The following is a 12,855-nucleotide window of genomic DNA, read 5'->3' as shown; positions in this document are numbered from 1 at the left end:
AAAACACTCGGGCCTTCCTATGTCACGAAGTGAAACTTGGCAACAGCTTTCCGAGAACTCATATTTCTAACAGAGATAAAGGAGAGAGAGAGAGAGAGAGAGAAGTAGATAAAAGAAAGAGAGGTTAACTGGATTAACGTTCAGTGGGTTGCTCCGCACTCGGGGAAGGGGAAAGGGTAGAAGAGGTAAGGAGGAAAGAAAAGAAGATACGAAGTTACCTGTCCGCACAAGCACGAGGAAGTCAACTGCAGATGACTGCAGTTTTTTATTGAGTCCTGATACTTACAAAAAAGCCAGCTTTTAGAGCAACTCTGGTTGGTATCGGACGGAAAAAAAAAATTCTTGGACTCCTAGGGCGCGGGCAGGGGGGGGGGGGGGGGGGGGGTGGAGGTATTCTGTAAGTGTCCACCTAGTGGACATTTTCATTTCCATTTCATTTGCTGCTGAACTGCTGATTGGTTGGGGGTGCCTGCCTTCTTCTGACGCATATCCCAGCCCAGCCAATCAGAACTTCAGCAGCAGACGAAATAGACATGTCCAATAGATGTACAATGAAGGTATACCCCCCCCCCCCCCCCATAAGGAGTCCAAGGATTCTCCCTTCCGTAAAGGGACGGTTGTCAAGCTTGCCGAGCGTGGTGCCGAGCACTTTTTTTCTTTTTTGTGCTCATTGAAAGGACAGTCACACAGAGCGTATACGCAATCGTCTCTTGGCGCCCACGAACTAATGTCCATGACTTCTGGCCATTCCGATTAGGGATTAGTATAGGTAGTAGTGAATGTTACTCCAAGCCATAGACGACCTGTGAGAGTTACGTCACGTCGTGGCGAGCCGGACAGAAGGCGGAGCTTGAGACGGGGATCCACGGGACGAAGGTGCTGGTTTTCTAAGTTCGCCGAATTCCGTTACGCCAATGTAAGCTCGCGCGTAAGCGCGCGAATCTTTCCCGATGAATCAGCTCTTGACATCAGGATATAATAATCCGCTACCTATCACAATATTTAATTTTCCGGCGCGAAACACTAGCGCAGCTAGTAACAACTGTATTAACTTGCCACCACGTCACAATATATATGGACAGAGACTAGTGGAGTTCAACGGTGCTCTAATATGGGACGCACTCCCACTCAGTGTAAAGGTCAGCCAAAACTTTGTGCAATGTTTAAAAAAACTTCTTTCATGAATGCTCACAGGGTCTTTCTATTTGTATTCCCAGATGTCATGACATAGTCCTTTGTTTATTCTCTATTTTCCATGTAAAAATGCTTTCCTAACATGTGTTTAAGTAGTCTCGTAGAATAAGTACGCTGTTCTTCTTATGTCTATTTTGTTATTGGACCCCAAACTAGCCTCCAAGGCTATGGGTCCAAACAGTATTGTATAGTGTGTATGCAATGAATTAAATAAATAAATAAGTAAAAAAAATATCAACGCACTCAACACCGTCATGGGCAGATTGAGTGGCTGCGTATACTTGGTCATTTCCCACCATAGCGCAGTGACTTGGTAGCCATCGAATATGCACATCGTCTTTTCTCAAATGCCCGATGACAAATTTCTCTTACGTCTGCGACAATCAAATTGTTCGTGGGATCCACGGCATAATGCAGAGAGTAAGTTCTCTGGAGGACGGCCTTAGGATCGTGCATGCGTAAAATTCATCTAATTTCTGAGGGGCATATCGAAACAATACCTCTCTCAAATGTCTCAGAAATGGCCCCGCACTTCTTGACGCCACGCAAACCATGCGGAAATTGCGGTCGTTGTCGGTGGAAGAGGCTTAGAGCGGCGATTTCAAATTGAAATTTCTGGTTAAACATGGGCGCCAAAAGCCCAGTTTTACAGCGAAAGTTGTATATGACTAATCTTCCCTAGTTTTTTCGGCGTCCGACAACAGAACCGCACTTAGAGATTTCTAACTAACCCATACACAATGGGTTCCATTGTTTGCTTTGTGTGTGATCACGCACGGGTGCAGTGCGGAGGTGCAGATGTCACAATGCAGAACAGATTAGAACGCTCGCCGTGAAAAATAGCGCGACGCGTCAAGGTCATCGCAGTACATAAGCAGGAGAGGTATCGGCGCTAAAAACAGCTGCGTTATCGATGGGGCGGACACGTATAGTTCATACACCCGAACAACAACACGCATACGAGGAGCGCCGGAAGGAACAGCAACAAGAATATAAACGGCGCCGGCGCGAAAGGACCACTGACGAAGAACGTTCCCGCGATGCTGAACGAACAAATGACAACCATTCCACTCTGTGAAGATGGAATGGCAGCGAAAGCACTTTGCTTTTTGTTTGAGAGCTTTGACTGTCGTCAGCTTTGGCTGTCATTCTATCTTCACAGAGTGGAATGGTTGTCATTTTTTATTTCGTTTTTTTTCTTTATAACCACATGGTCCCTATTCTCATTTATGGCTATGTCATATACATGACCACTCGATCTGCGCATAACAGATATAAGACAGAACAAGCACGTGATCGTTTGACAAGAAGCTACCGAACACTACCGCAGTACTCCTCTCGTCACCGAAGCATCATACATCGCCTTCCATCATCTGGACAATCCCGAGTCGACGTTTCTCCAGGGGCGTATATAGCGGGTGGGGGAGAGGCGCACGCAAGTGCGAACCTACCCTCCCCCCCCCTCCAAAAAAAAAAACAATTTTTTTTGGCGTCTCACAGTGTGCCTTATTCGGCAATTACATATCCGCATGGCTTATGAACTACGTAGTGCATAAACATAAAAAGCATCAAAGTTTTGAAATGTGCATAAGCATACACAGTGCATGATATTAAACGTTTTCATAGGATGGAATAAATACAATTGTACACATCGTATTTTTCTTATACAGCGCTTAATTACCCCTTCGATGTCGTTCATCTTTTGAGCGTAGCCGAATGCTTGTCGAAAATTTGTCGAAACGAAGGTTTTGGGAGATTAAAAGAAACCTGTACTGTGGTCTATGGAGGTCCCATAGATGCAGTAAAGATGCAGTGTTTGTTAAGAAAAGCTGTGCTTAAGGTATAGGTATACTTGTGATATATGAAACCCAACTCGCTTAGTAGCGGCAGGATTAATTGCTGGTTCATGTAAGCATCTGGTGAGGTTCGCGACAGCGCCCACTGTAAAGCCTTTTGCACCCTTGAGGGTAAACTCTTAAAAAAAGTTTGCACTGTTTACATGAATACTGAAGCAGCGCGTCACATCGCCCAACAACTTTAGTTTGGCCCCACTGTAAACAAACCACAAGGTATTAAGGAACAAACATTTTTTGCTTCTATAGCCCCGGCTGCACCTCGGATTCCAGGTGTCTGCCATCAAATCGGCGTCACGTGTGGAGACAACACCGTTGCTATGGTAACCACACTTCAACAAGCAACACGGCGTTCTGCACTGCAAGTTCGTTGCCGCTTGTGTGCTTCGTCGAAAGGTAAATCATTGGTGATAAAGTGAGATCTATGAAACACAGGTTGGCAGGTATATGCTGCTTTGTTTTCTACACGATTATACTTCCACGCGATGGCGACTTCTGAACCGATTGCGAAAGAAGCGCCGAAAACCCAAGATGAATGTTTCCGTTATGCAGAGCAGCGTGTGTTTGACAAAACATTTCACCATTTCGCTTCTTTTACAGTTCCTTTTCCTGATGGCCAGTGAAGCAGTTCATCTAACAATGATGCAAGAAACGCTAACTGGCCATAAAAAGATCCCTAAGAGTTAGCTACGACGCCCCAAAAGGCATATTTGTCGTTAAAGTGACTAAAGACCAGTTAAGTAAATAACACTCTGACACAGCTACTTTTGACTGCACTGCCACCAGGATCAGCCCGCATTACAGACACAAACTCCACAAATCGCAGACGCCATTCCACAACAATAAATGAGTTTTTCACACTCATTCCTGGTCATGAATAGGACAAATATAACACGAAAACACTATGACGTATAGTTTAAATTAAAATGTAATCACAATAGCAATGCCCTAGTCATAATTCCTTTCCTGAACTGTCCATTGCTGGCAACTTAGCACCGGGTATAAAAAATGTTACCACACGGTCTTCCCATTAAGTTTCTCGCGCCTAAATAAGTATTTTCAGGTACGAAGTTCAATTAACGTATAAAAAACGGTACGGTGGGCTCTGGAGGGTTAAACTCCTTGCGAGGAAACATCGCGCACAGGGTTCGGGATCGGCCCACCAATTCACCACCCTCGATTACGCGGTCTCCAGAATTGGCACAGTTCACTCGGCGATAGACGGACTCCAAAACTGGAGGAAGTGGCGAATAGCACTCTCACTCGACGTCCAAAGTGGCGCCTTATAAGCCTTCCTACATGGTCCACCCAACTTCGGCCTACAGACGTCGCGTCCCGAATCCCACATGTGATATAACCGCGCACCACGGGAACAGGCCTGCTGTATACGTGGGCGTATAAAAGGGGTCCGAGGTGCGTGGAGCAAGGGAGGCATGGCCTCTCAGGCGGTGCAATACTGAATGAGCGTGACCGTTCGAGACAGTGCTGCAGAGGCGACGAGTCATCGACTTCCTTCTCCCACCGGCGGCAACGCCGGAAAGGCGAGCTCGCTGAGCGCCCACAGGCGGCCTGCGTCCCGCTCGTCGTCTGGGCAGCGGGCGGCTGGCCACCGAGCACGACAATCGGACAGGTACCAGCCGCTGCATGGGTTCGTCGCCACAACTGCGTGCACAGTCGTCTCGCAGGCCTCGCGCACCGTCTGCGATATTGTCACGTTGTACATATCGATGGTGAAGCACGAAACACCGTCATAGCTTCGCTTACTTGAACTCGACGCGAGCGGGTCGAGTCAGAAGTCGAGTTGACCCATGCCAAGCCGGTTCGGCGAGTCAACTCACCCTTGCAGGCGGGTTGACCGAACTCGAATCGAAGCTCACTCCGTCCGACCCGGTATTTAGGAACAATTCCTTGATTTGGGCGAGTTGGTGCATCTTAACAGTTTTCATTACAAAAAGGCGCTAAAGACGAAGTCGAAGGAACACGTACGACGTATGTGTTCGTACGAGTTCCTTCGTCTTCGTCTTTAGCGCTTTTTTATGAAGACTGTCGGTATACAGCGTTCATATGAACATGACGACCGCTTTTTCCTGCTCGACAAGCCGACTCGACTGGCCTTTGTCGGGTTCTTGTAAACGTAGCTATTGAAAAAACTGAGTTCATAATCTAACTCTCAAGTGCGCAAACTTTTGTCGAGAAAAGCAAGCACTCGAAAGACGGCAACGATAACGGCGAGCACAGTCGTATGTCCTCGAATACGATTTCATATAGGTCACGTGTGCGTCTGGTTCAGAGTAATCGCTTGTGCTCGCGTACATTCGAGAGCCCACAACGTCGACTATGACAGCGCTAGCCCTTTTGAGGCGCTGTGTGAAGTTATAGACTACACAGCCTTCGGCATCGGTCAGCTGGGTTCTTTCGGTATAGATTGGCGACAACATTAAAGAAATTTCGAATGCAGTATATGCACAGATCGATACAAGTGACAGCCTCGTAAAAAAGAAACAGTCACCGCAAACGAAGTAAAACAATGTACGTGCGATAATCTGTATACCCCGGTCGCGTAACCATGCATGCTTACATGTATACAGCACCAGAGATACGCACCTTGACTCCGAATAAGGTGGACAGCAAGCCGAACCAGGGTTCTTTCACACGCGTTAGGCCTCTGGCGACGGGTGTGTTCACCACACCGGGATGTACTGCGCACACGCTCACGCCTGCATGCGGGAATGTCGCGGCGTTATAACGAGAACATTCAAACCATGGAGGAAGAAAACAAATTAGGATTACTTCATGCAGCCAGCCTTGCCAGCCTCCGCAAGCCAACTCTCCGTGAAGCCATCCCATTCGCTTCCTCTCTCTCAGAAAGTCGACCCGCGTGACCCTGCGTCCTCTATTGAGAGACAGTTACCCTGCTCCACTTAGCCTCACCTTTCACTCACCAATCAATCATATCTCTCTCTCGGCGGAACAGAATAATGCCAATCGCTCAGTGCACATATTACAGCGCAGCTCCTGGGTTGTGCGTCGGCGGCGTAACCTCGCGAACTCGCGCGTTCGCAGTCTTCTTCCACAGTTTACTCCGATCTCGTTCATTATGTCAGCGTTCCCATACTGCCCCTCGCGCTCGTGCCACTGCTGCTCGCGCCTTCGTCGTCTTCCACTGCTAGCTCCGATTATAGAGTTTATATGGTTCCGATGCCGTTCATCAAGCCAGTACTGCTCGCGCGTTCGTCGTCGTCATCTTCCACAGCTGGCTCCGATCTCGCTCATTAAGTCAGCGTTCCCACACTGCCCCTCGCGCTCATGCCACTGCTCACGCCTTCGCCCTCGTATTTTTCCACAGCTGACTCCGATGCCGGTCAAGCCGGCATTCCTATGCTGCCCCTCGCGCTCGTGCCACTGCTCGTGCGTTCGCCATCGTCTTCCTCCAGAACTGGCTCCGATGCCGCTCATCATGCCAGCGTTCCCATACTGCCCCTCGTGCTCGTGCCACTGCTGCTTGTGGCTTCGTCGTCTTCTTCCACAGCTGGCTACAATGCCACTCTTCATGGTAGCGTTGCCATACTGCCCGTCCCTCTGCGAAGACACTGACCCACTGCCGGTCACTGCGGTTATATCGGTCTGAAATGTTGTTGTTGTTGTCGTCTTCAAACATGGCTCGTACCCACGAGGAGGATTGGTCACACTGGATGGAATGAAACGTACACACAATATACCAAAAGGGGTAATTGCGAACATTCAGAACGAAGCATCTGGCAACTAACTGATAATACAGATCTTGAGAGGCCCTGTATATAAACTAAATAAATAAAAATAAAAATAAACTCAAAAACAAAAAAAAATAATGTCCCAAGGTTGGTACCGCAGCAGTGTACCCTTCCGGATGCTTCAATAAACTTGTGCAGAGCAGTAATAACCGAACCATGGCATGTGCCTAATTGACTGGTAGCAAAAACAACATGTTTGGCGTTGTAAGTGATAAACCCCTCTTACTGCATGGTTGGAAATATAAGGAACATTTTAAGGAGGGAAGAGAAGCGGCGGCAAGAAACAAATGGTCAATAGTACCTGGTTCATTACAGAAGGATCAGAAGCCAGTTACAGATAAACCAGATCTAGGAATGTAAGAATTTAGGCGGGGAACTCTACAGTGGAAGCTTGATAACGTCACCTCGCATTGGCGTGAAAGGCATTTGCTCGTGTTCCACCGTAATTTTAGATGTCGGAAATCATCTGCGGAAAGCACGGATGATTCAGTACAATTCAACAATAAAAGGCGTTTAAATCTAGCTCCTGTTATAAAAGAGAAATCGGGAAGACCAATTTAAGATCGGACCCTTTAGTGATGACGATGCGAGCGAGTTAGCTGATTCATTTAAAAAGATTCCACTATGTCCTGGGCCCCAGACAGAGCGGACTTCGGACAAATTGTCTGGGACAGGAGTCGAAAATATACTCAACAAGTGTGACCGATATTGCCCGCGTCTTCGTTGTCGTCGTCTTCCACAGCTGCCTCCGATGTAGCAGCTCATCATGCCAGCCTTCCCATACTGCCCCTCCCTCTGCGAAGGCGCTGAGGGCACTGACCAGCTAACCCCCTGTCTGTCGGCGCGATGATTTGGATCTCGAATGTCTGCCTCAATATATCTCGAAATGAAAGCACGTATAAAGCTGCGCTCAAATTTCGCATTAGGGAGTATCGTAATCGTCGGAATTTTTTTTTTATCTCGATATTCTCGTGCAGCTTCGGTCGTTTATGGTAACGTATACACTATAACTGTCGTCTTCGTATCAACGTGCAAGTGAGGCAGAACCACGTTGCTGTCCCATCCGTCGTCTTATCGGATCAGCGTGCGCTGAGCGCGGCTAGCACTGTGACAGGCACAATTATGCGTTTGGCCGGCTTTTTTAATTAAATTGAATTATCGGGTTTTACGTGCCAAAACCACTTTCTGATTATGAGGCACGCCGTAGTGGAGGACTCCGGAAATTTTGACCACCTGGGGTTCTCTAACGTGCGCCTAAATCTAAGTACACGGGTGCTTTCGCATTTCGCCCCCATCGAAACGCGGCCGCCGTGGCCTGAATTCGATCCCGCGACCTCGTGCTCAGCAGCCCAACACCATAGCCACTGAGCAACCACGGCGGGTGAAGCGGCTTTTTCCCGCTTCAGTTGTACAAGGCGATCTTTTTTAAGTTAAACGGATTTTTTTTTAAAATCCCCCTGTTACAAATCACACCATTCTAGTACTTGAGCTTGGATTATTCAGAGAGGCGGACATTACTTGCAGTCGAAATCGAAACGCATATTCAATTTCTTTAAAAAATCGCTAGATAACTTCTTAATTTTTAATTGTACGGCACATATGGGAATTTACGAGTTGTAACCGGTGAGTTTGCAAGGCATATACAATTAGAATGAATTTCTAGAATATGACGCCAATGTGGAGATAAGCGCCATCAAACCTGCCGTAAAAATGCGCTGAACCACTTATTTTTTTTTTTTTTTGTTAACAAAACGCTCTCTTATGCACTGAAGTACAAAAGTAACTGGTAGGCCCATGTATTTCGCACCACACTTCGGGAAATATATATATATATATATATATATATATATATATATATATATATGATAGCCGCGTAACGCGCGACGCTATGCCATTGCGGACCACTGCGGTCCCATGCGTTACTCGCATGGAGGAACAAAAAATTCAGGAGGGAGCATCGCCCAGCGATGCTCCCTCCAGCGCAACGATTGAAGCCAAACCTGTCGGCCTGACACGTGATCGCACATCAAAATACGCAGTAGATTTTAGTGATCCCGCTCTGCAGGCAGAGCCACGACAGGGCAGCCGAACAAGCGCGCACCGAACAAGAACTCTATTGGGAACCGAACATCTCAGCAAATCTCGATTCCTGCTCCGTGATCTCGACGCAAGGGGTCACACGTTGGGCCACCACTGAGCAAAGGTGCTGGCTTCACGGAGCGTTCGCTTGCCGAGGCTGGTTACGTGACGTAATGCCTTCTCCTCACTTTTTTTCCTTCCTCCATGGTAAGTCGGAAGAATTAACTATGCTCTCTCGGCGGCCACGTGAAAGTGGTGGGGCCCGGCATAGGCATCGGCGTTGGTCACCGCGAACTGCGAGCGACCGTTTCCGCGTGAAGCCAACGCAGTGCGCAGCGGCATTGAGGAGGAGGATAAAAACACTGAGCATAGTTAATTCTTCCTGCAGTAACGCCCGAGACCGCTGGTGTCGCGGCACGCGGGCGCATAATCATGCGGCTACTTTCATATGTCGCGCGTTTTCCTTATAAGGCGAAAAAAAAAAAAATACGCGAGACATAGCAGGCTGAAACCAACCGAACGGGGTGTTTTGAAACACAGTTATCACTTTTCTGTCAAAATTCGCGCCCCCAATTCAGTAATTAAATAGTTTGTTAATCAATCTAATTGTCGATAGTTCAATGATGAGGAAAAAGGTCCTCCTGGTGCGGTACCTCCTCATTGCTGACAGAATACCACTAATTGCGTTGTCCTCGTGTATTCTATATTTCACCTTTAAGAGCGTGGCTAACGTTAGCTAGAACACCCTGTACATTTAGAAAATCATGTCTGAATGTATATACTCACACTCGCCACGCGCGAACTTCGCGGCGGTGCCACCAGATGGCGCAGCATGCCCCCCTGGGAGGCGCGAGAGACGACGCGTTTCGGCGTTCGCAATGCGGTGTGTGTCGCTTCACTATTGTTTCAAAGCCATGATCGCGTTAACGCCGGCATTCACATCGCGAGGTGGGTCCTGCCGGAATTTCTTTTTCCCTCCTTCCGTAATACAAACAAAGCAAAAGCAGCGTATATATATACCGCTTCCGTGCAGACGTCGGGCCAGCTCGGCGGTGAAGAGGAGCATGGCTCGCTTGGAGTTGCAGTAAGCGCGGCCGGCTGCCCAGGTACCGCGCAGGCCCTGCACGTCGTCCCAGTCGATGCGCGCCATCTGCTGCGCCACTGACGTCAGGTTGACGACGCGAGAGGGCGCGCATTCCCGCAGCGTCGCTGCATCGTATAGTTTGAGAAAACTATAGTATTGCACTGTAATGCAGTGATTTGGGCTTGTTGGTAATGACATCGGTATGGCTCGAAATAAAGGTTGTTTCAATTTTGCGCCTATGTGTGTCACATTCTTCCTTCGTCCTTGTCTTTTTCACGCGCTATAAGCCTCACGATAGTGTCGTACGGCAACTGCCATAGAGTTTCTATGGCAAGTGCGATCAAGAAACGTACTAATTCCAACCTGTCGATGTAGCTCTTTTACTTTGTTCTCTCTTACGGGGGTCGCATGAAGTGGTCCACGTTTTCGAGGTTGATCGGAAGGGCGATTTCCGGAGTTTATTATTGAAAGAAAGTACATATAGGAAGCTTTATTGCGGCATTCTTTTGATATGAGCGGAAATTACAAGTGTTTTGGCTATTTTACCGTCGTTGCACAAAGAAGTGGTTGTCTTTTAAGTGCCCTTCTCGACTGAAAGCTTGCCGAAGATGCGCGAAAAGTGCACAATCGGCTTGCATATAGAAAAGCTTCAACGACCCTGGACAAAGAAAACAACAGACGCTGCAGCAATATATATATATATATATATATATATATATATATATATATATATATATATATATATATATATAAGCGTCACGTGTTGCTCCCTGTCAAGCGGTCGTCTGATTCTTTCGAACAAGAAGCTTCAGATTTTCGGTAATTCACCGGATTAATCAGATCGAATGATTATATTCCGTGCCTTACGTACACGAGCTTGTAAGCCGACTGCTTATTCCATACCACCGAAAAAAAAAGTTGCAGGTTTATTAGAGCGTTCGTTATCTTTCAATTAATAGGACATTTTCATGCACCTACAGCCTAAAACATTTTCTTTATGCATTAGACGAGCGCGGTGCAGATTTCTCGTTCTTGTCAGTGACAAACCTTGCCTGGTTCCCCAGAAGTAGCCGAAAGAACTTATCAGCAATCAAATGTACTGACGGCCTGCCGTGAAAGTTTAGACTTTCGTGAACAACTGAGAAGGGGGTAATGGAAGTAACTTGGCAAGTGTCGGAAACCGTCACTTAGCCACAACGGCCCAAATAGGAAAGCATACTTTGTAATCGTGACATGACACCGACGTAACGCGCTGATGTATCGGACGGAAACGGAAAAACTTCGACTTTCATTTTCTCTTCTGATAATCAAGCTATACTACCGTGACACTAACGAAAATGCAATCTTGAAAGAATGCTTTATCAACCTACACTGACTTTTTTTTTCTCTCTCTCTGTTTGAGTCACTTTACAAAGGCTCTGTTCAGATCGATAAAAGCGTCAGTGGTCGTGTAGTTTCTGCGCCTTCTTGTCATTGTCCGCTGCGCTGCAATATAGAACAATACTTTCAGTATGAACTTCTTTTTTCTCGCGGTAACTTCAACAAAAAATTAAATTATGGGGTTTCACGTGCCAAAACCACTTTCTGATTATGAGGCACGCCGTAGTGGAGGACTCCGGAAATTTCGACCACTCGGGGTTCTTTAACGTGCACCTAAATCTAAGTACACGGGCGATTTCGCATTTCGCCCCCATCGAAATGCGGCCGCCGTGGGGCGACTTGAAAAGCTCGACCTCATTCACTCCGAGCACGCAAACATCGTTCAGGAGCTCACGCAGCAGCAGGCGCGTCAGCAGGTAGTGGCCCAGGTAGTTGGTGGCCCAGACCAGCTCGTGGCCCTCGGCCGTCAGTCGCCGGCAGTCGTCGTCGGCCGCGGTGGCCGCGTTGTTCACCAGCACGTGCACGCGGCCACCCGTGAGCCGCAGCAGGCGCTCGACGAAGGCGCGCACCGAGTCCGGACTCGACGTGTCGAGCGGCAGCCAGCTGACCGCCGTGCTACGAGTCTCCGAGGCCAGCCGCTCGACGGCGCGCCTCGCGCGCTCCTCGTTGCGACAGCCGAGCACGAGCCGCGCGCCGCGTAGGGCCAACTGGCGGGCCGTCTCGTAGCCGATACCTGCGTGTGCGTTCACGTGCGCGAGCGAGCGAAAGAACTAGCGTCACCCGAGCCGCCGCCGCCGACGACGATGACGCAAGGCGGAAGCCGCTCACTCACCGGCGTTGGCTCCCGTGATGACCACCGTTCGTCCGCTCAGGTCGGCCTTGCACCGGCAGAGCCTCGTGGACAGCCTGTTGTAGGCGAACAGGGCAAGCAGGAGAGCAGCCGGTGCGAAACACGCCAGCAGCCACATCGTTTCTCCGAGAGCTAAGGAAGAACGTGCGGGGTAGCAAGCAGGCCAGCAGCGACCCCCGATGCAACGTGCACGTCTCGAAATCAGCGAAGAGACAGGCAGCGGCGCTCTGCGGCGGTGTCGTGCAACCGAGACATGTGCCGGCGCCTCCATCCATGTGCACGGCCCATTTTTAGGAAGTCGGCTTGGGCAGGTTTGCGAGGGCTACTCGTGCGCGTGGGCCGTTACACAAGCTATCTTTAGTCGAAGGCCAATACTATCTGCTCGCGCTAAAGCACACAAGCATTGTGGTGCCTCTCTGAGGCGATGTCATAGTGAAAAAAGAAAGCGAACATCGACAAATATGTCGTCAGAAACCGCGGCAGTGATGCGAACCTCCCTGGCAGGGATATCAATAGAATGGCCCGTTTTTTAATCATTTCTGTTACATAATATTTAAGAGACACTGGTGCCTTCAGGTGGCGCCGGCTGCTCTTTTTCCAAATAGAACGAATGCATTATTTACACAAAATAATATAACACGCCGG

The 12,855-nt window shown here is 48.6% G+C and overlaps 1 protein-coding gene across 2 annotated transcripts; it reads right to left on the bottom strand.

Moving 5' to 3' along the window:
• Nucleotides 1-231: 231 nt before the first annotated feature.
• Nucleotides 232-12,483, bottom strand: LOC126533429 (retinol dehydrogenase 12-like). Of its 2 annotated transcripts, XM_050180596.3 has the most exons (5): nucleotides 12,193-12,480; nucleotides 11,755-12,093; nucleotides 9,917-10,105; nucleotides 5,652-5,764; nucleotides 232-4,746 (listed from the first exon to the last, which is right to left on the bottom strand). In XM_050180596.3, exons 1-5 carry the CDS (start codon nucleotides 12,326-12,328, stop codon nucleotides 4,549-4,551), a joined length of 975 nt encoding a protein of 324 aa, XP_050036553.3. In that variant the 5' UTR covers nucleotides 12,329-12,480; the 3' UTR covers nucleotides 232-4,548. The 2 variants fall into 2 exon arrangements, with proteins under 2 accessions (XP_050036553.3, XP_050036554.2); XM_050180597.3 differs by lacking the exon at nucleotides 9,917-10,105 and having other exon boundaries at nucleotides 12,193-12,483.
• Between the last annotated feature and the right edge of the window lie 372 nt (nucleotides 12,484-12,855).

The sequence above is a fragment of the Dermacentor andersoni genome, chromosome 7 (assembly GCF_023375885.2).
Source record: "Dermacentor andersoni chromosome 7, qqDerAnde1_hic_scaffold, whole genome shotgun sequence".
NCBI lineage: Eukaryota > Metazoa > Arthropoda > Arachnida > Ixodida > Ixodidae > Dermacentor > Dermacentor andersoni.
The sequence above is the reverse complement of the archived record's forward strand: the minus strand, read 5'-3'. Positions and strand labels throughout refer to the sequence as shown.

Bases quoted from the DNA above. Each gene is read 5' to 3' on its own strand.
- LOC126533429 (XM_050180596.3), bottom strand. From the start codon at position 12,328: ATGTGGCTGCTGGCGTGTTTCGCACCGGCTGCTCTCCTGCTTGCCCTG. The intron at 12,094-12,192 runs GTGAGTGAGCGG...ACGCACACGCAG, and splicing joins CATCACGGGAGCCAACGCCG to GTATCGGCTACGAGACGGCC. The intron at 4,747-5,651 runs GTGCGTATCTCT...ACAATATCGCAG, and splicing joins CCACCTTATTCGGAGTCAAG to ACGGTGCGCGAGGCCTGCGA.